General features: G+C 40.3%; 1 protein-coding gene across 2 annotated transcripts in view; it reads right to left on the reverse strand.

Annotated features, from left to right (window-relative positions):
• The window catches only part of lrba (LPS-responsive vesicle trafficking, beach and anchor containing), an 849775-nt gene that overhangs the window by 192680 nt on the left and 631941 nt on the right, over positions 1 to 25154 (reverse strand). For both annotated transcript variants that reach the window (XM_063046460.1, XM_063046459.1), the window contains exon 46: positions 1185 to 1337. In XM_063046460.1, the coding sequence (XP_062902530.1) occupies positions 1185 to 1337 (153 nt within the window). The remainder of the gene's footprint in view (positions 1 to 1184; positions 1338 to 25154) is intronic.

Consider the following 25154-nt stretch of genomic DNA (forward strand, 5'->3'; position numbering starts at 1 on the left):
CAAGGAAATTATGATGAACATTTTGGTTCAGCCCCAAATGGAGCATTATATAGTATTTTTGGAAAGATGTGGAGAAGATGCAGAGATTCACCAAAAAATTGTCTTTAGTTATGTGGATAGAATGGAGAGCCTGAGGTTGGAGCAGATTAATTTTCAAAGAAATGTTTTAAAATTATTTAAAATAATGAAGAGTAAAGACGTAAGATAACTTGTTCCAACTGGTAGAAGGAATGCAGATTAAGGGGACACAATGTTAAGTGAATGATAAAAGAAATTAAAATGATCTGAGTGGTCATGGTCTGGAATGTGCTGCCAGTAGTGGTGGAGGAGGTAAAATTCAATTGTCGGCTAAATCTTGTCTGCCCATATGATAGCTGTTCTATGATTCTGTAAAATCCTCAGAAAAATACATCCCATAATTTAAAAATGTAAACACTAGAAAACCTGCAGATGCTGGAAATTCAAGCAACAGTTCAGCAACATCTGAGTTGGATGATCAGCCATGATCATACTGAATGGCGGTGCAGGCTCGAAGGGCCGAACAGCCTACTCCTGCACCTATTTTCTATGTTTCTATGTAACACACACAAAATGCTGGTGGAATGCAGCAGGCCAGGCAGCATCTATAGGAAGAAGTACAGTTGATGTTTCGGGCCAAGGTGTCGACTGTACTTCTTCCTATAGATGCTGCCTGGCCTGCTGTGTTCCACCAGCATTTTGTGTGTGTTGCATCCCATAATTTCTATCTTTTAAGCTGAAGTAAAATAAAGCTTAATCAACTTTCCAGTTTGACAGAATATTCTGGAACTTTACCACTGTTATTGTATCTGATGCAGGTTTCTGACCATCAAATAACCTGACTTTCAACATGTATAAAATAAAAACAATTTAGTATCTTTATCAAAATAACCTTTTACATAAAGCTTTTATACCACTTACTACTACTTCTTGAAAACGTTAAACAGGACCAAATAATTCACGTAAGAATGAGAACTGTTCCAATGAAGCAATTTTGAAAATGCCATCTGGGTATCAAATTTCATTGTTACATATTAAAAATCATTATGACAATTTCATACTATTGCTTCTCAGAAGTTTTTTTATCATCCCATACTTTAAACTGGTTTCATGAGTCACAAACCCAAAACATGACATTCTTGAAAGAAATAATCTAAATCTCTTACCAGTCTGTTTATGCGAACAAATTCTTCAGGAGTCTTGGCCCATGGTGGAAGCTCTACATCAGACACCACAGTGCCATCATCCATAACACCCAAATTGTAGTTGCTGGAATTCACAAACATCTCCGGAAGATAATAAAATTCAGGAATCAGCTCCTATGGAAGAAATAAATCATCATTCATTTCAGAAAATAAAGTACTTATAGCCAGAGCCTCTTTTATCATATTCTACGCAAAATTCAGAAATGAGATGCAAATACGCATACTTTATTCACACTGTTTTAATCTGCTAAAAATAATATTTATCAGTTTCAGTGAACTATGTTCTGAGTACCAAAGCAATTTAAAAATAGCTGTGATAGGATTAACCATCTCAAGTTCAACTGCTTAAAAATATCTTTTACAACCCAAGCACCAATCAGTTAACAATAACTAATGTATTCATTACTATTTTGAACAAACAAGACCAAATTGAAAATAAGCCGCTAAATAATTGATTAATTCACCCATAACTAAATATCTGACAACATAATTCACAAAAAGACTTAGAGCTCAAGATTTCTGAAAAAAAATCACTGCTCCTAGAGAGAAAATAGTAAGTAAATAAGGACTGAGGTTGGCTTGCTTCATTCAAGTGGGGAGGAGTGGATGAGGCTTGTGCATGAATTGTTTTAACATTTGGTGGCCTTTACATATCAGGTGCCACAAAGAACATGGTTCTGGTCCATGATGAATGAAGACTAGGCTTTGTTGCACAGACTAGCATGCAAAAATACATATCCACTAAGTGTATGCAGGCTTATTCTAGCCTCACACACACAATCTTGCCATCACCTTTTCCTCAGTTGTTCTTTTGCAACAACTATGCTTGATCTGTTACCTCTTTGTATCTCCCTACCTCTGTCCCCCTTTCCCTAACTGCTTTTCTTGGCTACCCATTTCCCTTGGTTCCCTCAGGCTCCCTAACTTACCTTCATTCCTCTAAGATTCTCTTCCCTTCCCTCTAAATTCCATCGCTGTTTGCTCCTTTCCTTCCCCAAATCTTCACATGAGTTGTGCACTCACCTCAAGATAGGTTACCTAATGACTGCTGCCACTCGCTTGGAAATCCATTCTCAATGGCAATCAATATCTCATCATACAGTCACTACAACTATATTTCCTGAAGCCTGTGGTGTAGCCAGAACAGACACTTGCTCAGTACTGCTTGTGTTGGCAGTATGTAATCTCCCAGCAAACTAGTTTGGTCAAGCAATAAATATTGTCCAGAACAGAAGGAACACAGAGGGATCTATTAAAACATGTAATATCTCATCCTAAAAACTGCATGCCCAGTAATATAGCATTTTCTCAGTACTACACTGATGTATTGACCTAAAAAACATTTTAAATGGTATTAACCTGCTGCATTGCATTTGAGAGGAGCATTTACCATGTTTCTTGATTATGATCACGAGCAAAGGCAAAATCCTGACAGAATACATGGGCCAGAGTTTCCCAACTATTCAAAGGTACATAGCTAGGAAGTTGGAGGGGGAATAATATGATTCAGATTGTTACACACAATTCTCCAAGGCTTCTGAATCAAAGTATAAGGACTTAGAGATATTCAGGTGGTGCAGTTGTTTCCTTCTAATAAGAACATTTTGTCAGAGTCATCAAATTACTAAACAGAACACTGTAACATTTGTTAGTAACCCTGGATCTCCACTATCTGGACGTACTTATCACATATTATAACTGCTTAATATCATATTTCACCTAAAACAAACACGTACGGTATCTGTCACTGCTATCACAATATTTAGTTTCATAAAATACAACATAGTTTTAAAAATGAGCTAAAACTGCTAAACTGTAATGAAATATGAATGCACCATGGAGAGAAATAGAGTGAATGCATAATTTTGATATGTTAAAGAAAATTAAAACTAAGAGAGACATTTAAAAGATAGCTAAGCTGTTATTGAGAACTTTATCACCATAGGTCAAAATTGCCCTCAAAGAAAACAAACGAAAAGCCAGTATTTCTTTGATTACCTTAAACATTGGTGAGATTTGTTATGTGCAGCATTTCTACATTCTGTTAGAAACCATTTAAGATTATCTATAACTAATGCAATGTACCCTCTGGTTATCAATGATCAAATACTTACATAAGTACAAACGACTGCACAATATGAAAAGCAATCCACTTTTGTAAATAATTGCTCCCTTATTTTCCCCTATATTCCTCAGGCACTTTAAAACCCTTCACCTTAACATTTCCCATTTCATTCATGGTAACTTCATGCTAATTATCTGCAACATTATTATTGCTGGTTAAAACAATTAAGAATGCTGCAAGCTATTTTGGGCCCCTCAAACAAAATAGGGGTAATGCTTGTAATTAGTGCTCCAAAAAAAAATCACAGCAAGCGTTTGATCTAAAATTTGTCTATCTCTTAACAAGCACAAAACACACGGCATTTAACAAGCAGAAAAATATAGGCTGGTCTGATGGCTATTATGTGCAATGGCCCAGCACAGCCATGTCAAAATCAACTGGCTCTGATCTCAATCCCTTGTTCTTATGGGTCAATGGACCAGTGGTTCCCAGGCATCCCTTAGGGCCACTTTCAACAGCAGCAGCCTTCCATACAACTGACAGCAACTGAGCAGGTCATCAGATGCTGAGCAAGGTCATGTTGGAGCAGTCAGTGCAGAGACAGCAAGGATCAAGAAAGGAATTAAGATATTATCTCTTCTATCACCAAGAACAATGTAGTAAACCACAAAATTGTAGATCTCAACAGAAATTTCACTTTTGACTCACATGATATAAAGACAAGTGTCTTCAGTGAAGCTTCCTTCACATCAGAAATTAATTATCAAACAATCACAAGATAATTTTGTAAATTTATAAAGTGTAAATGATACAAAGCAAACGCATGATAATTGTTAACAGATATAATTTCTTGAAATAATTTGGACAGCTACAATCTCACAATTTATTCCAGTTTATTTGAAATTAAGATATATAATAATTATTTTATTTTTTCCAACTCATGCTTATAAATTATCATAAATTTAAATTCTTCAAACTACTGCCCTGCAGAAATGTTTCCTTTATAATATGTCCTAAAATGCATTGCCTCAAAGTTCAAAGTAAATTTATTATCAAAGTACGTATATGTTACCATTACTTGCTTGAGATTCAGTTTCTTGCAGGTATTTACAGGGAAAAAACAAAGAAATACAAAAAAAGTATACAGTTAAAGACTGACAAACAACCAATGTGCAAAAGAACAAAAAAAAGTACAGAGAACATCAATTGTACAGAGTTTTTAAAAGCTAGTCTATAGGTCACAGTATAGATTCATACTTCAAGAGTAATAACTTTTCCTGAACCTGGTGGTGTGAGATCTATAGCTTAGGTACTGTCTGCCCAGTGGTAGTAGTGAGAAGAGAACATGGCCTGGATGGTGGGTGCCTTTGATGATAGATGCTGCTTTATTGTGGTAGCGCTCCCTGTTAAAGTACTCAGTGGCGGGGAGGTGTTTTGCCTGTGATGGACTGGGCTATATCCACCACTTTCTGTAATCTTTTCCAATCCATACTGCGCTGGGATGCAACCAGTTAAGATACTCTCAATTGCGGATCTACAGAAGTTTGTCAAAGTTTTTGTTGAAATGCCAGATCAATGCAAACTTCTATGAAAAAAAAATGACGTCTTCAATTTGATGACACTAACGTGCTGGTCGCAGGACAGATCCTCTGATACATCAGGTACTTCTTATAATATAAAAATTGCACGTTGCTTTATAGCCACTTTTGAAGAAATATTAGAATTTGAATATCTATGATTTTTTTCACAACCTCAATCAAAGTCAGTCAAAAAACAGGATTCAAGATTGTTTAATGTCATTTCCTGTACACAAGTATAAGAAGAATGAAATAATTGTTACTCTGGATCTGATGCAGCACAGAAAAAAAACACAACGGAAAAAGAACACAATAATAATAATAAAACAATAAATATAAATACATGATAGGAAATAATAAAGTATTCATGGAGTTAGTGGATGGAGGTGTTGATCAGTCTTACTGCTTGGGGAAGGTAACTGTTTCTGAGTCTGGTGGCCCTGGTGTAGATGTGACATAGCTTCCTCCCTGATAGTGGGACAAACAGTCCATGAACAAGATATGGGAGATCTTTCATGATGTGACTCGCCCTTTTCTAGCACTCTTCTGTATACAAATCCTTAATGACGGGTAGGCCAGTGCCAGTGATGCTTTGGGCAGTTTTGAATACCCATTGTAGAGCTTCCTGTCCGCTCCAGTGCAGTTTCTGTACCAAGCAGTGATTCAGCTTGTTAGGATGCTCTCTACTGAGCATCTGCAGAATGATGTCATTATGGATGTGCAAACTCCAGCTCTCTTTAACTGCTTCAGAAAGTAGTGAGGTGAGCTTTCTTGACTGTGCAGGATGTGGTCTGGAACCATGAGAGGTTGTGTGTGATGTGCACTCCCAGGAGTTTGAAACTGCTTGTAATTTCCACTGCTGTGCCACCAAAGGGACAGAAGAGGCGTGCAACTTCTCTTGAAGTCAATAACTATTTCCTTTGTCTTGCTGACATTAAGAAAGAGGTTATTTGCTTATCAACAAGCCTCAATATCTTCCATATCCTCTCTGTAGGCCATCATTGTTGGTGATGAGCCCCACCACTGTCATGTCACCAGCAAACTTGAAGAAGTTGTTGCTTGGGTGTTTGGCTATGCAGTCATATGTGAGCAGTGGACAGCAATAGGCTCAACACACAGCCCTGGGGGGCACCCATGTTGAGGATGATGGGAAGGGAGGAGCGGTTGTTCATCGTGACTGAAATCTGTTCTTTAGGAACTCCAGCACTCAGTTGCACAGTGGTGCATTTAGATCGAGGAATCAGAGTTTGTTCACCAACGTCTGTGGGACAATAGCGTTGAACACCGAACTAAAATTCAGACACAGCATTCTGACTTAAGTGCCTTTGTTTTCTAGGTGTTTCAGGGGCAGGTGAATGACAGGTACTATGCCATCTGTCATAGAGTGGTTTTGTCAGTAAGCATATTGGTGAGTGTCCACTGGGGCAGGAATGGAGTTTGTGATATGTGCCATCATCAACCATTCAAAGGACTTCATGATGATTGGCATCAGTGCCATTGGGCAGTAGTCATTTAGTTCTGAAGGTGCATGGTTCTTTGGTATGGAGATGATGGAGGCTGATTTGAAGCATGTGGGTACAGCAGCCTGGAGGAGTGAAGTGTTGAAGATATGCATGAAGATGTCAATGAGCTGGTATGCACTCTCCCTGAGTACTTGGCCTGGGGATGTTATCTAGCATTGGCACCTGAGAGGGATTGACTCTCTGCAGAATCCTTCTCATACCTGCTGCTGTTACTGACAGTGGCTGCTCACCTGGGGGTGGGGAAGGGGGAGCTTTTGTGGCCAGTGTTGTGTTGCATGCCTCAAAGCGTGCATAGAACTTGTTTACAGCATCAGAGAGGGAAGCATCACAGGTACAGTTGATGCTGTTTTTCCTGGCGCAGTCAGTAATGTCCTTGATGCCCAACCACATACACTGGGGATTGTTATCAGACAGGTGTTCCTGAATTTTTTTGTGTATAGGTGGTCTTTGCCCTCTTGATGCCTAGGATGAAGTTTCTCCTGGCTGCTCAGACAGATATTCTGTCACTGGACTTGAAGGCAATGTCCCGGGCTCTTATTAGGGGTTGCACCTCAGCGCTCAGCCAGAACTTCTAGTTGGGCTGTGAGCTGACCATCCTTGAGGTACCAACATCTACAGACTTACGAATGTAGCCAATGACAGATGAGGCATATTCCTCGAGGTCTGCGTCTACTGTGTTTGTGGCAGCCACCTTCTACATCTGCCAGTTGGTCTATAAATAATATTGAAGTCAAATTACTCTTGTAGTGTACAGAAACCCAAGAGTTAATTGGCATCGACCAAAATCCCATAAACAGCGTGATGATGACCAATTGAGTTGTTTCACTGATGTTGGTTGAGAGATGCATATTGCCCAGGACATGAGGAAAACCTGCCGTTTTCTTCTTGAAATATGCCACAGAACTTGATCATTTCACTCACCTAAGGAAGAAGAGGCTCAGCAGAATATATTAGCCAAAAGATAGTGCAGCAATCCCTGAGCACCTTGCTGACATGTCAGCCTACATTTGTTGACACATCAGCCTATATTTTCTGTTCTGGTCTTTGGAGTGTAACTTGAACCCAAAATATCCACCGATGGAAGAACTGAACCTGAACTAAGTTTCTAAATTCACAATTACTTTTAAAATAATTTTATAAACTGTTGTACTATCAAAATTGTTAATGCCAAATCAAGAAGGCATCCTGGATTATTATGATTAAAGATTATCAACATGTGAATCAATGAAAGCTGACAAAAACAATTAGAGTTCATGAAAAAACCTATGCAGATCTTATCATGAATCAATATTTTATATATTTTGTTCACTTTGAACAGAGATTTACTTTATCTGATATCTAAACATTTGATCAATTTTTTTCTGCGAATTGAGACATTTTGACTGAGGAGAGAAGCAGAAGAAACAAAGGATATGTCTTCACTACCAAAGCACCATAATACAAGCCAAATTCAATGGTGAATTGTTTGGAAGAGATTCATATAAATATAAAGAAAAGCTCTGTCACTTTTGATTAACGCCTTATTACCATGCACAGAGTAACATTTCACCTAAAGTGACTAAAATTAAATGAGTAATATAGGCAGCAAAGTGTTCTCCAAATCCTTCTACGAAAGTGAAACATGATATAACGCTGACATTTTGACTTACAAAACACTGCCACCTCAACCAGTCTTGGAAATAAATATGCTTGTAAACTACTGTTTACTATTAATTTTATTTTAATAGTTTTTCTTTTGGCGGCTCAATCAGATTGGCAAATAGAAAGGAGGCAACTCACAGCTCTATGAGTGAGATTTTAAAAAGGAACAATAGTGGACTTTCAGTGTCTTCCGGTGGCCCAATCAAATCCCAATTCATTAGCAAAGGCAAACAAAACTAAGGCAAGCAGAGCAGCCAATGTTGGAGTGGCATTGTGGGTGTGGACCAGTGTTAGAGTGGGGAGGCTTTGGTGAGAACAGGCTTGGGCAAGGTACGTGTCTGGTAAGTTTCTTCTTCTCCATTCTTTGTTAGTACATAGTTAGAGCAGTAAGAATGGCTCCATGGGCTGTGTTATGCTCTTTGTGTGAGATGTGGGAATTCTGGGAGACCTCCAGCCTCTTGGATAATCACACCTGCACCAGGTGCACCAAGCTGCAGCTCCTCAGAGAACATGTTAAGGAACTGAAGCTGCGGCTCAATGACCTTCAGCTCATATGGGAAACTGAGAAGATAATAGATTGGAGCTACAGGAAGGTAGTCACCCTTAAGTTGCAGGAGGCAAGTACCTGGGTGACTGTCAGAAGAGGGAAAAGAAATGAGCAGCCCGTGGCTGTATTCCTCAATAAGAAGTATACCATTTTGGATACTGTTGGGAGGAGGGGGGTGGTGGGGGTTGGGATGACCTATAAGAGGGAAGCCGCAGCGACCAGGTCTCTGGCACTGAGTCTGGTGCTGTGGTTCAGAAGCAAAGGTGGAGAAGAGGACTACACTAGTGATAGACGATTCCACCGTTAGAGCAGTAGACACAAGATTCTGTGGATGCAATAGAGACACTCAGAGGGTACATTGCCTCCCAGATGTCAGAGTCAAGGACATCTTGGATTGGATCTACGGTATTCTAAAGGGGGAGGGTGAGCAGCCAGAAGTCTTAGCACATATTGACACCAACGACATGTAGGAAAAGGCAGGAGGTCCTGAAGAGAGAACTTGAGGAGCTAGGTAGAAAGCTGAAAAGCTGAACCTCAAGGGTGGTAGTCTCTGTATTGCTGCTTGTGCCATGTGATGAATTTGGCAGATGAATACATGGTTGAGGAACTGGTGCAAAGGGCAGGGTTCCATATTTCTGGATCATTGGGATCCAGAAGATGACCTTGTAGTAGATTGGCAGGTATAAAGTTGTGGGCATCACTGAATTGTGGCTGGAAGAAAATTATAGTTGGGAGCTTAACATCCAAGGAAACACATAGCAGACCGGTACATGGGCAAAGTGGGTAGTGTGGCTCTACTGGCTAAAAAAAAAATGAAATCAAATGCTTAGAAAGAGGTGACACAGGATCTGAAGCTGTAGCAAGGGTTAAAAAAAACCTTGATGGGAGTTATATACAGGTCTCCAAACAATAGCCAGGAGAGGGGCTATAAATACAGTGGGAGATAGAAAATCCATGTCTAAAGGGCAATGTTACAATAGTCATGGGAGATTTCAATATGCAGGTAGATTGGGAAAAGCAAGTTGATGCTGATTTTGAATCCTGAGAGAGAGAGAGAATTTGTAGAATCTGTTAAGATGCAGCATGTGGTTGAGCCCACTAGGGGATCAGCTATTCTGAATTGGGTGTTGCGTAATGAACCAGATTTGATTAGGAAACTTAAAGTAAAGGAACCCTTAGAAAGCAGCGATTATAGTATGATAGAATGCACACTGCAATCTGAGAGGGAGAGACAAAAGTCAAATGTATTAGTATTACAATGGTAATATGGAATTACAAAGACATGAGAGAGGAGTTGGCCAAAGTGACTAGATGGGGATACTAGCAGGGATTACAGCAGAGCAGCAATGGCTGGGGTTTCTGGGATCAATTTGGATGGCACAAGATAGATATATCCCAAAGCAGAAGTATACTAAAGGCAGAATGACACAACTATGGCTGACATGGGAACACAAAGCCAATCTAAAAGCGAAAGAGAGGGCATATAACAGAGCAAAAATTAGTGGGAAGTTAAAGGATTGGGAGGCTTTTAAAAACCAACAGAAGGCAAGTAAGTAGACACGAGGAAATCTGCAGATGCTGGAAATTCAAGCAACGCACACAAAAAATGCTGGTGGAACGCAGCAGGCCAGGCAGCATCTACAGGAAAAGGTACAGTCGATGTTTCGGGCTGGGACCCTTTGTGAGAACTAACTGAAAGAAGAGATAGTAAGAGATTTGAAAGTAGGAGGGGGAGGGGGAGATCTGAAATGATAGGAGTCAAAATGTGGTCAAAAAGTTGAAGGGCTGAAGAAATTACAGATGGGGAGCAGTGAGAGAGGGTTTCACTAAACTCCTGTCGAAGAGAAGATCTAAACTTCTTCAGTGTAGGCATCTATCATAAGGAGGGAAAAGATTAAATATGAAGGTAAGATTGCCAATAACATCAAAGAGGATATTAAAAGATGCTTCATATATATAAAGCGTAAAAGAGATGCAAGAGTAGATATCAGATTACTACTAAAGGATGCTGGAGAGATAGTAATGGGGGCAAGGAAATAGTTTGAACAAATATTTTGCATCAGTCTTCACAGTAGAAGACACTAGCAGTATGCCAGAAGGTTGAGAGTGTCAGAGGGCAGAAGTGAGTGCAGTTCCTACTACTAGAGAGAAGGTGCTTGGGAAGCTGAAAGGTCTGAAGGTAAGACACCCAGAGCAGATGGACTATACCCCAGAGTTCTGAAAGAGGTAGCTGAAGAAATTGTGAAGACATCAAAAATCACAAGATTCTGGCATGGTTCCAGAGGGCTGGAAAATTGCAAGTGTCACTACACTCTTCAAGAAGACAGGGAGGCAGAAGAAAGGAAGTTACAGGCCAGTTAGCCTGACCTCAGTGGCTGGGAAGATGTGGAGTCAATTAAGGATGAGGTTCCATGGTACTTGGAGACACATGATAAAATAGGCCAAAGTCAGCATGGTTTTTAAAAAGGGGAAATCTTGCCTGACAAATCTGTTGGAATTCTTTGAAGAAATAACAAGCAGGATAGACAAAGGAGAATCAGTGGATGTTGTATACTTGGATTTTAAGAAGGCCTTTGATAAGGTGCCACACATGAGGATGCTTAGCAAGATAAGAGCCCATAGTATTAAAGGAAAGATACTAGTATGGATAGAGTATTGGCTAATTGGCAAGAGGCAAAGAGTGGGAATAAAGGGAGTCTTTTCTGACTGTCCACTGCTGATTAGTGATGTGCCACAGGGGTCAGTGTTAGGACTGCTTCTTTTTATTTTGTATGTCAATGATGGCTTTTGTGGCCAAGTTTGCAGATAATATGAAGATAGGTGGAGGGACAGGTGGTGTTCAGGAAGCAGGGAGGCTGCAGAAGGGCTTAGACAGATTAGAAGAATGGGCAGAGGAGCCAGGAAATAGATGGTCATGCACTTTTGTAGGAGGAATAAAAGCGTAGACTATTTTCTAAACAGGGAGATAATTCAAAAGTCTGAGGTGCAAAAGGACTTGGGAGTCCCCCTGCAGGATTCCCTAAAAGTTAACTTGCAGGTTGAGCTGGTGGTGAGGAAAACAAATACAATGTTAACTTTCATTTTAAGAGGACTAGAATATAAAAACAAGGGTGCAATGCTGAGGATCTATAATGCACTAGTATGGGCTAACCTGGAGTATTGCGAGCAGTTTTGGGCCCCTTGTCTAAGAAAGGATGTGATGACATTGGAAAGATTCACGGAAGTTATTCTGAGAATGATAGGCTTATCGAATGAGAAGTGCTTGATGGCTCTGGGCTTGTATTCACTGGAATTTAGAAGAATGAGGAGGGGATCTCATTGAAACCTACCGAATGGATGGGGTGAGAATTTAGTGGGGAAGTCGAGGACCAGAATGCATATTCTCAGATGTCTATTTAAAACAAAGATGAGAAGGAATTTCTTTATCCAGACTGTGGTAAATCTGTGGAATTCATTGCCACAGATGTTTGTGGAACCAGGTAATTGGGTGTATTTAAAGCAGAGACAGTTATTTCTTGCTAAGTCAGGATGTAAAAGGTTATGGGGGAGAAGGTGGGAGTATGGAGTTGAGAAGGAAATGGCAAGCCCTGATCAAATAGCAGAGAAGACCTGATGGGCCAGATGGTCTAATTATGCTCCTACAGTTATGGTCCTATCTTTTGTTTCTGACTTGAATGTTCCTGCAACCAAATAACACCGCCCATCAGTTTCTCTGCTTATTGATATATTTGTTTTAATGAAGAACATGTGCAAAGTAGCAATGTTTTGCTTGAGTGGAGTTACCAAGAGGTACAATCATTTGTTGGCATCATTGTCAATACATGCTCTGTTCCCCATCACAATTTAAAATCTTAACCATTGGAACAGAACAGATGTCAACTAAAACTACTTGGCTTTGTAGCACCTGGAAATTTCCTATAATATCTGGCATGGATTTCACATAGTTACGGATAAAACTGTAAGTGATGGTTGTGGAGAGACCCATGATAGTGCCCCTTTCTATTTTAGCAACTGTTAAAATCATGTTCAATAACATGAATGCCAAAAATTGCTACCAGTTTTAACCGAATTATGATTTAACAGGGATCAGAAACTGAAGAGCTGGGGATATATTTTGCTGCTACTGGTACTTGTACGGAGTAGGTCTGAAGCTTTCTGTGTGCTAAATGTGTTAGTTCACTTAGTCACTGCACCCCCTGTTTGGCAAAGGATCCCGGAACACATCAATTCCAATGGGAATCATGGGGCTGACTGTGAGTTAGTATGGAATGCAAGTTCCTTTCATTTTTAATCATTGTGCTTTATTTAATTGATCTTAGATGCTCCTACTTAACTATATTTATCTTTACTTCCAAGAAGCTAAATAATTTATATTTTAAAAACACTTATCTTTACATATTATACCTTTGGGAGTTTCTGAATGTTAGAAGCATTTTAAAGTTTTTAAACTACTTTCAGAATTCTTATTGGTGGCAAAGCTGATATTATGGCTATCTATTGGTTAAAGATTTTGGGAGTGGAGGGAGCTTCCTCGCTGAAGCAAGAGATGTTCTGCTACACCCAGTTCAAATTGTTGGGGTCTGTGATGCTTCATGTCAGCAAGCTCTGCATCAAAACCAACTCAGTACTCACATGAAGCACCTGAGGCATTGATGTCAGGTAGGCTAGCAAGATCTGTTCCAAATTTCATTTGTACTGTATATTAGAATCAGAATCAGGTTTATTATCACTGGCATGTGATGTGAAATTTATTAACTTAGCAGCAGCAGTTCAATGCAATACATAATCTAGCACAGACAGAAAAAAAGTAATAATAATTAAAATAAAACAATAATAAATAAACAAGTAAATTATACATATTGAATAGATCATTTAAAAATGTGCAAACACAGATAAACTGTATATTAAAAAAGTGAGATAGTGTTCAAAGCTTCAAAGTGCATTCAGGAATCAGATGGCAGAGGGGAAGAAGCTGTTCCTGAATCGGAGTGTGTGCCTTCAGGCTTCTGTATCTCCTACCTGATGGTAACAGTGAGAAAAACACATGCCCTGATTGCTGGAGGTCCTTAATAATGGATGCTGCCTTTCTGAGACACCGCTCCCTAAATATGTCCTGGGTACTTTGTAGGCTGGTGCCAAACATGGAGCTGATTAGATTTACAACCTTCTGCAGCTTCTATCGGTCCTGTGCAGTAGCCCCTCCATACCAGACAGTGATGCAGCCTGTCAGAATGCTCTCCATGGTACAATTATAGAAGTTTTTGAGTGTATTTGTTGACACGTCAAATCGCTTCAAGCTCCTAATAAGGTATAGCCGCTGTCTTGCCTTCTTTATGACTACATCAATGTGTTGGGACCAGGTTAGATCCTCAGAGATCTTGACACACAGGAACTTGAAACTGCTCACTCTCTCCACTTCTGATTCCCCTATGAGGATTGGTATGTGTTCCTTCGTCTTAGCCTTCCTGAAGCCCACAATCAGCTCTTTCGCCTTACTGATGCGGACTGCCAGGTTGTTGCTGCGGCACCATTCCACTTGTTGGCATATCTCACTCCTGTACACCCTCCCGTCACCACCTGAGATTCTACCAACAATGGTTGTATAATCAGTAAGTTTGAGACTATTTTAACTTGGGATATGAGATAAGCACAGCACTGCAGAATGAGCAAGAACCTCAATTAGACTTGTTGGCTTGGGCTTTGATCATTTGAACTTTCCATTTTCATTAATCTTGCCAAACCCAGTGAACCCAGCAGACAGCATCAGAAGAACCATGGTAGAAACCCAGCACCATGTTTTAGTGTAAGTTTTTCTGAATTGCAATTGGTCCATTGAAATAAAAGGCACCAGGCTATAAAGAAAAGGCAGTGAAGATGTTGACAAGGAGAAGCCCAAGGTTTAAGCATAATTTCCTGTAAGTATAAATACCTTTCACTCTTTGACCATTAAAAATACTTTGCTCTATTATTTTTCCTACAAAAGTTGATGAGCTCACATTATTCCTCATTACACTGCATTCCTCAACATTTTGCCTGTTCAAATGACCTGCCCGGATCCCTCCAAAGCCTCATTACCACCTAGTTATGTATTGTTTGTCAAGAAAATCACTGAAAGACTGCAAAACATTCTGGAGCAGGAAGGTGAATAGCCAGAGGTCACATATGTATTAACATCGAAACAAGTAGAGTGGGACCAAAAGTCTCTTGGGTCGGGGGGAGTGTGAGGACTGGAGAGTTTTGCAGATGCATGGAAAACATTATCTGGCGAGCCAGATGCTGAACTATCTAGACTTCCAAATGATCAGATGGTAGCGTGTCTGCATATTTACTGTACTTTAGTCTAATCCACTGATAATTAGATTTTCTTAGTTGCATTTATTTCATGCGTAAAAGCAAAAGCAACATGTGTACAACTTCACCAGCTTGACAACTAATTTTTAGGCCCATCTTACCCTTCTGCACATGCTCTAGACCACAACTGACCTGCCTCCGATCCCTCCATCCCCCAGTTTAACAGTAATAGTAGATTAAGTGACATCAATGCATCATGAATCTATAAATTGAGGTGTAATTCTGTTGAAGCTCTTCAATGCCAACTTTTAGAATTTCAATAGGCTTACACCATCTGGTATATCGCCTTGGATCATTATCCACATCTGTGAAGAGGAAGATATACTGGGATATTATAGCATCGTCAGGAAAGGAGACGTTCGGCATTGGAAATTACAGACTCTTCCTACTGTTTGCCAGGAGAAAAGTCATCTTCAGTACAGTCTCTTCTCAGTCATTGACAAGCTGCTCCCTGAACTGCAGTGTCCATGGAAGTAAAATTCATCTTCACTGCACAACAAGATAAATGCTGGGAGCAGCACCAGTACATGGCCTTTCTCAACCTCATCAAAGCTTTTATCTCTTTTGATCATGAGGGACTGTGGAATGCCCTTTTGAACTACAGCTGTCCTCAACATTTCATTTTTATCTTATGTTTCCTCCATGATGGGATCAAAGGGAAAATGTCCAAACCTATGGCTACTACACTCCAGCACCAAGATCTCATGAACTTCAATAGCTGAGCTGCAGTATGCAGATGATGCATATTACTTTACTTTATTGTCGCCAAACAAATGATACTAGAGCGTACAATCACCACAGTGATATTTGATTCTGCGCTTTGCACTCCCATGCTTAGGTGCACGTACTTAGAGAATAAGCCCCAAACCTTCATCAACACTTTCACTGAAGCATATGAAAAGATGGGGCTTACAGTCAACCTCCATAAGACAAAGAACGTCTAACAATCTGCCATATCTCAGAGGCCATCTTTTAACAAAGGCAGAAGTTGCTGATGAAAGTAGCCACCCACAAAAATGCACCAGCTAGGTCTTTTATTTTTTTTATCAAAACAAAAGGAGTATTTGAAGATCAAGACTCAAACAAAATTCATGGTTGATTGGCAGCAGTGATCCTTGCTCTCCTACATGCTTCTGCAATTTGAACTACGCACATCAGTTACCTCAAGGCATTGGAAAAACATCACGAATGATATCTGTGAAAAGTACTTCCAAGTTCACAGGAGGGAAACAATATGCCAATATCAGCTTCAAAACTCTAGTTACAAATTGCTGACTATTTGGCCAGGCCACACTATATGCATAGCTGATACCAGACTACTGAAAAAACATGAGCTTCACTGTGGCAAGAGATTACTGGGTGGACAAAAGATTCTGCATTTCTTCAAGGAGGCTTCAACTATGCACTTGAAGAAATACAGCATCACCACTGGTTCCAGGTGATGTCTGGGCCATGACTGCTGAAAATGAATGAGTAACATCCAGGATGGCATAAAAAACGCTGTGTCCAGGCACTGAGTGTATACTGATGTGCTGCAGGCATCTCTTGACCAATCACTGGAAGTGTCTGCTGTTCCTATATTGCCTTCACTAACCACCTCAGAACCTGGAAAACCAAAATGAAAGCAAGTCATCCTCAACCCTGAGGGATTCTCAATGTTTCAGATCTGTAACCCTTCATTAGAACTCGGAAAGAAAAATGAAGGCAAGGGAGGGATACTATCTGTAGATCAAAAATGATATTATCAGCAATTACTACCACATTAACCTTCTTGGCCTGTGTGATGAGTTCTTAATTGTAAGGCGGTGATACCTATCCAACAAGCTAGAAACATTGAACCCAATGATTAAAACAAGACAGACAGTGGAAAATGTTGGAAAACCTAAGCAGCTCAGGCAGCATCCATGGAAAAAGGAATAGTTAATATTTCAATAAATAGACTTTGGTGAAGTTGTACTAAACTCAACTGCAGTTTCAGAATCCAGTTTGTTATCACCAGCATGTATCTTGAAATTTGTTAACTTAGCAGCAGCAGTACAATGCAACACATGATCATATAAAAAGAAAAAAACAAGTAAATCAATTACAGTAAGTATATATATGTATATTAAGTAGATTTTTAAAAAGTGTAAAACAGAAATAATATATTAAAACAAAAGTGAGGAATTGGATGGCAGAGGGGAAGAAGCTGTTCTTGAATCACAGAGTGTGTGCCTTCAGGCTTCTGTACCTCCTTCCCAATGTTAACAATGAGAAGAGGGCATGTCCTGGGTGATGGGGGTCCTTAATAATGGACGCTGCCTTTCTGAGTCACCGCTCCTTCAAGATCTCAGAGGCTGATACCCAAGATGGAGCTGACTAAACTTGCAACTTTTTGTAGCCTCTTTCAGTCCTGTGCAGAAGCAACTCACCAATACCAGAAAGTAATGCAGCCTGTCAGAATGCTCTCCACGGTTCCTCTATAGAAGTTTTCTAGTGTTTTAGGTCAGTGGTCGGGGGTCCCCAACCACCGGGCCGCAAAGCATGTGCTACCGGGCCGCGAGGAAACGATATGAGTCAGCTGCACCTTTCCTCATTCCCTGTGACGCACTGTTGAACTTGAACATAGGGTTGCCAACTGTCCCGTATGTCCTGTATATTGGGCTAAGTTGGTTTGTCCCATACGGGACTGCCCTTGTCCCGTATTTCCCCCCGCTAAGGTAGAGCGTTCCTATGAAACCTTTCGTACCGAAATGGCATAAAGCAAAGAAGCAATTACCATTAATTTATATGGGAAAAATTTTTGAGCGTTCTCAGACCCAAAAAATAACCTACCAAATCATACCAAATAACACATAAAACTTAAAATAACACTAACATATAGTAAAAGTAGGAATGATATGATAAATACACAGCCTATATAAAGTAGAAATAATGTATGTACAGTGTAGTTGGGAAGATTAAGCCAAAACCGATTTGTGGAAAAAAAAATTGGCATGTCACATATGCGCATGCACACAGAGGTGCCCACGCGAGGCTTCATGGTCATGGTAGTCTTTCTCGGGGTAAACCCAAGTGTCCCGTATTTGACTGCTACTTTTGTCCCTTATTTGGGAGTGAGAAAGTTGGCAACCCTAACTGTAAAAGACATGTTGAGGTGAGTTTAACCCTACTTGAACAACACCCCCTCCACCCCCGGTTGGTCAGTCCGCAAGAATACTGTCAATATTAAACTGGGCTGCGCTGCAAAAAAGGTTGGGGACCCCTGTTTTAGGTAACAAACCAAATCTCTCCAAACTCCTAATCAAATATAGCTGCTGTCTTGCATTCTTTATAACTGCATTGATACATTGGGACCAGGTTAGATCCTTAGAGATCTTGACACCCAGGAACTTGAAATTGCTCACTCTCTTCACTTTTGATCCTTCTACGAGGATAGGTTCATGTTCCCTCGTCTGACCCTTTCCGAAGTTCACAATCAGCTCTTCCATCTTACTGATGTTGAGTTTGATCTCTGTATTACTGAAAAGTATATTTCATCAGGAGGTAGTGCAGCATAGACATATCCTTGAAAAGGATTGACAGGTAAGACCATATAGTAATATGGGGAGTGGTTGATAAATTTGTGGTCTAAGGTAGAAGGAGTCAATTTTAGAAAACCTAGCACATTTATTTTTCCTACGTTTATACACTTAGTCCAGCAGTTGTGGAGCATACGGATCCCTTCTTTGTAGAAGTTGGTGTCTTCGACAGGGGTGATTGATAAGTTTGTGGCCTAAGGTAGAAGGAGATGAGTTATACAGCTCTCGATAAGTGCACATGTAGTTCAACTCTTTGCGTGAAAATGCAGAAAGTTTGAAGTTAATAACTAATCTCCTTCTACCTTAGGCCACGAACTTATCAATCACCCCTGCTGTGGACCACTTCTACAAAGAAGGGATCCGTATGCTCCACGACCGCTGGACTAAGTGTGTACATGTTGAAAAACAAATGTGCTAGGTTTTCTAAAATTAACTCCTTCTACCTTAGGCCACAAAACTCATCAATCTCCCCTCATACATACAAAATGCTGGAGGATCTCAGTGGATTATATCAAAGTTTGATTACTATGATGAGGTTACACCTAAGTAGCTTTGTATGGAGTTGTCTTTTTAAGGTACCCCCCTTTCCATAACTCCTCCATCAACCATCTTTTTATACTAATCCAACATTAATCTTTTTTTTATTCCCCCACTTTAACATCAACTTCACCTAGATTCTATCATTCACCTTTATACTAGGGACAGCTTACAATGGCCAGTCAACCAACTATCCACACGTCTTTAGGATGTGGGAGGAAACTGATGCACCAAGATGAAGCCCAGTGGTCACAAGGAGACAGAAACAGAAAATGCTGGATATGCCCAGCAGGTCAGAGTGGACCTGCGGTTTGCAATCTGACAGATGCAGCCTGACCTGCTGATTATTTCCAGCATTCTCTGTTTGTGCCTTAGATTTCCAGCACCTGCAATTTTTTCCCACTTTAGTCACAAACAGCACCCCAAGGTCAGGACTGAACCCACGTCCCTGGTGTTGTGGGGCAACAGTTCCAGTAGCTGCATCACTGTGCCAACCTTTGGGCACAATAGTAGTTATATTACTGGACTAGAAAGCTGAGTTACTTTTCATTTGGTAAGGATTCTCCACAATTTTCCTATTGTTCAATAGCAACCTTAGGACTGCTTTGTCCTTCAGTGGAATCTGATCATCTGCCACAATCTGTGCAGGATTGTTGCAGCTTTGACTTTGAACAATAGCCTGGACCTGTGAGAGACTACAAGTGAGAACTACTCAAATATGGAGGCTTAGCAATACAAGGTAAAAACTTGGAAAATTAATAACTCTTTGCATGAACAAAATTTTTTATGGGCTTGGAAACCACACTTCATACTCTAGGTGTGATTCATAGCAGCAAAATTTCATGTTCATCTAAAACCAGCTGAAATAAATATCAAGAAAAGAATGTAGAAGATTAATTGTCAGGTCAGAGACTAGCAATAACTCTTTGGCACACAGAAGCAAATTCAGTCAGCATGAAGGTGGTTTAAGACTCTATAGATTAATGTTACTGCATCTACCTCTGACCTCCCTTGTCTTTGCTCCTTCCACAACAAGCTGAAGTTTAAGTGAAGAGACTGGTGTTATGTCAAATATTCACTGGAGTAGATGTATTCAATTTAAATGGGAAGTAGCTTGAGTAATAACATCCAAAGAACCTGTTAGAACATCATTCAACATGGAAATTTTTCACTGTATCATGCAATGGGCAAGATGCTTTAAAATTCTATTCTACAGTGCCCTGAAAAAGTATTCAGCCCCCACAACTATGTTCACACTTTACCGTCTCATTTTCTAAATTAAAAATATATTGAGGTAGGGTTTTGAGCTAATCTACAAAACATTGTGCATCATGTAAAATCAAAAGAAAAATTCCAAAACCTATCTACAATTTCTTTTAAAAACGACAAAAATTGTGAGGCTGAAAACATATTCATCCCCATTGTAATTAATGCACTAACTTTTTTATCTTACCAATTCACCCAATTTGTTGATGTAGAAAATTGGAGGATCATCTGCTTTCAATGAATTCAAAAAAATAAATACCCCCTTTCTCTGTATGTCCCAATACAATGGTAGATTTTCAACAGGTCAAACCAAAATGAAGACTAAAGAGCATTCAAGACAAATCATGGAAATGATAATGGAGAAGCACAGATCTGAGGAAGGGTACAAGACCATCTCAAAGACACTGAACATACCTTGGAGCTCAGTGCAGTCCATTGTGGAAAAAATGGAAAACATGTGAAACCACAGCCACACTGCCTAGATCAGGTTGCCCCTCTAAACTCTGCTGCTGAAGAAGAATGGCAATTGTAAGAGAGGCTACTGTGACACCAACAGTCACTCAGAGTGAGCTGCAACTGGACATAAAGGTCATGGTTCCACAATCTCTTAGGCCTAGAACAAAAGGCGTATTTATGGAAAAGTGGCAAGGAAGAAACCCTAGCAAAAAAAAAGATGCATATCCTTGCCCGTAAGGACATTGCAGAGCATCACTTAGAAGATACTGAAAAGTTGTGGATGAAGGTCTTTGTGTATATTTTATGGTGGATGATAAGTTCCCGTCCCTGGAGCTCGTCGGCTGACCATTTTCTAACATTCTCCAGGCACAGCTTGGAACATGGAGCCTCCAGGGTGTGGCCTTGCATTTGACCAATTCCAGGCAGTGTTGCTGACTGAGGTGTCACTGGAGGTGGAACATTAAGATGTCACTGCAGTGGATGTATGGAAAAGTGACACAGCAGACTGTAGTATCATAACTGCGACAGTCAGTCTCCCTTTTCGCTGTGAAAATGGTTAGAACCATAGAACATTACAGCACAGAAACAGGCCTTTTGGCCCTTCTTGGCTGTGCTAAACCATTTTTCTGCCTAGTCCCACTGACCTGCACCTGGGCCATATCTTTCCATACACCTCTCATCCATGTACCTATCCAAGTTTTTCTTAAATGTTAAAAGTCAGCCCGCATTTACCACTTCATCTGGCAGCTCATTCCACACTCCCACCACTCTCTGTGTGAAGAAGCCCCCCCCCCCAATGTTCCCTTTAAACTTTTTCCCCTTCACCCTTAACCCATGTCCTCTGGTTTTTTTCTCCCCTAGCCTCAGTGGAAAAAGCCTGCTTGCATTCACTCTTATCTATACCCATCATAATTTTATATATCTTGATCAAATCTCCCCTCATTCTTCTATGCTCCAGGGAATAAAGTCCTAACCTATTCAACCTTTCTCTGTAACTCACTTTCTCAAGTTCCGGCAACATCCTTGTAAACCTTCTCTGCACTCTTACAGCCTTATTAATATCCTTCCTGTAATTTGGTGACCAAAACTGCACACAATACTCCAAATTCGGCCTCAGCAATGCCTCATACAACCTCACCATAACATTCCAACTCTTATACTCAATACTTTGATTTATAAAGGCCAAGGTTGATTTCTCTCTGTGCTTTGTAGTGAGAGAGAGAGCCTGAGTCATGTCGAACTGTCAAGTAAAGAATAGTTTTTGTCAACTGCAGGTCATAGTCTCTCTTTGGGTGCTTTGCTGTTGCTTGGTAGGTGATGGGCACTGATGATTCTTGCTGAAATGGCCAGTGGGGGAGGGGGAGGTTGGTGCTTGCTGCTGCTTGCACAGGGGTGGGGAGAGAGGAGCTTTGTGGTTCTAAGGTTTTCTGTAATTCATTCTTTTGGGATTCTTCTGTTTTTCATGGATGTCTGCAAAGACAAGTATTTCAGGTTGTATATTTAATACATTTTCTGTTAATAAACAGAACATTTGAACCATTTGGTTGGATGAAACTAAAATGGAAATTTCTGGCCTCTACACTGACCAGTACATGTGACGTAAATCTAATACTTCACATTAGCTAATTAACACCATTCCTACTACAAAGTGTGGTGGAGGTCCCATCGTGCTATGGGGATGCTTTTCAGCAGCAAGGACTGGCAATCTGGTCAGGATTGATGGGAAGATGAATGCTGCTAAATACAGAGAGATCCTGGATAAAAACATGCTAGCCTCTGCCAGAAAGCTTAAACTAGGGAGGAAGTTCATCTTTCAGCAGGACGACGACCCACAAGAGCAACCGTGGAGTGACTTCAAATGAAGATAATTGATGTCCTTGAGTGGCCTAATCAGAGTCCTGACCTTAACCCAATCGAATATCACAACCTCAAGATTGCTGTACACCGCTGCTCTCCAACTACCCTGACACATGAGAAATGGGCAAATCTTGCTCCATCACATTGTGCAAAGCTATTAGACACTTATCCAAAAAGACTACTGACTCTTATAGTTGCAAGAGGTGGTCAAACTAAGTACCAAACAAAGGGAGATGAATACTTTTGAACTGCTGACATTTCACTTTTTGAATTTTAGTTTTTCATTCTTTGACAATTTCCTCTGGTTTTTGGGTCAACAGTGAAAAAGGGAGCATATGATTCACAAATAAAAATTCTCAGTTAAATTGATCAAAATTTTGGTTGTAATACTCATTTATGTGAACAAAGGGTTGGGGCTAAATACTTTTTCAAGGCACTATATTTCCAGGAGTGCTGCATGTTGATAAGACTGTAATTTAACCAAAAAGAGAACAACCATAAAGCCACTATGCTTCACTATAATCATTGGGACCATTAAATTAACCAGGACAAAAATAAATAAATTCTAAAGTGAGAGCCTAAATATAGCAAATTTTATTTTCAAGGATGAAAATCATGTTAGTTTCTATGTCAAACTTTTCCTGCTGTGAAGTATATTTCATTAGAAACTGATTATGAGTATCAGTATGTGCTCAGTAACTAGCAGAATGTATTTTTGGTACAATGGTAAAGTAGTTATGCTACAGGATGAGTAATCCCAGATCTGGTCTCATGATCCATAGGTACTGTATGAGCTCAACACTATGACATTTGGGGAGTTTAAATTTACTTAAAAGGAAGAAAATGGATTTAAAAACAGTTATGATTAATAATAGTGGTCAGTGCTTTTGCAGGCTGATATTCCATTAGTAGAAGAAAATCAGTGACACTTCCGTGGTCAAAACAAGGCGGGAGCCATTTGAAAAGAGCAAGTCTTGTCAGGAGTGAGTTTTATTTAAGCCAATAAAAAGAAGGTGGTATAAGCAGAGTAGTCATTGTTGGAACAGCCATCACTGGAGTGGACCAGTGTTAGAATGGGACGCTATGGCTCAACAGGCAGAGAATAAGTAAGTTTCTATTAAGTTTTATTCTTTCTTTTTCTATGTCTATTAGTGCATGCATAGTGCACTGAGAATATATCTAGTGTCAGTGGTATGCTCTATGCGGGACATGTGGGAAGTCTGGGAGATGACCAGTCTCCCTGATAACTACATCTGAACGAAATGCATTGAGCTGCAGATCCTTAGAGACTGTTATGGAACTGGAACTGCAGCTCAATAACCTTCAGTTCATACAGGAGAATGAGGAGGTAACACATAGGAGCTACAGGGAGGTAGTCACCCTTAAGTTATACGAGGCAGGTACCTGGGTGACTGTCAGGAGAGAGAAAGGGAATAAGCAGCCAGTACGAATACCCCTGTTGCTGGTTCGCCTCAATAACAACTGTACCCAACAGACAGGAAATTATGTTGAATTGAAAAAGAAACATAGATGGTATTTGGCCTTCCAGATGCAAAGGTCAGGGATGTCTTGGATCGGGTCCACAGCATTCTAATGGCGGGGGGGGGGAGCAGCCAGAAGTTGTGGTACATATTGGTACCAATGACATAGGTAGGAAAAAGGAGGATGTCCTAAAGAGAGAGTATGGAGAGTTAGGTATAAAGCTGAAAAGCAGGACCTCCAGGGTATAATCTCTGGATTGTTGCCTGTGCCATGTGCCAGAGAGGGTACGGATAGGATGATTTAGCAGATAAATGTGTGGCTGAGGAATTGGTGCATGGGGCAGGGTTTCAGATTTCTGGATCATTGAGATCTCTGCTGGGGAAAGTATGATCTGTATAAAAAGGATGGTTTACACTTAAACTCAAGGGAGACCAATATTCTTGTGGGCAGATTTGCTAGAACTGTTGGGAGGGCTGAAACTAATTTGGCAGGGGATGGGAACTGGAGTGACAGGGCTGAGCATGGGGCAGTCGGTATACAAGTAGATGCAGTGTGTACTGAGACTGTGAGAAAGGACCGACAGATGATAGAGCAAAATTGCAGTCAGTGGGATGTGTTGAAGGGTAATATGGGGGTAAAATCAAAAAAGGTGATCAATACAGGACTGAAGGAGTTCTATTTTAATGCACACAGTACATGGAATAAGGTAGATGATCTTGTAGTGCAGTTAGAGCCTGGTAGGTATGACGTTGTGAGCATCACTGAGTTTTGGCTGAAAGAAGATCATAGTTGGGAGTTTAACATCTAAGGATACACATTGTCACCTAGGCACTAAGGGTTCAGGTGACGATGACGATACACATTGCATGAAAGGACTGGTAGATAGGCAGAGGCGGTGGGGTGGCGCTGTTGGCAAAAATGAAATTAAATCCTTAGAAAGAGGTGACATAGAATCAAAAGATGCAGAATCCTTGTGGAAAGAGTTAAGAAACCGAAAGGGTAAAAAGACCCTGACAGGAGTTATATACAGTCCTTTCTCGGAATAGTAGCCAAGACGTGGGTTACAAAT

Source organism: Mobula hypostoma, chromosome 4 (genome assembly GCF_963921235.1).
Source record: "Mobula hypostoma chromosome 4, sMobHyp1.1, whole genome shotgun sequence".
Taxonomy (NCBI): Eukaryota; Metazoa; Chordata; class Chondrichthyes; order Myliobatiformes; family Myliobatidae; genus Mobula; species Mobula hypostoma.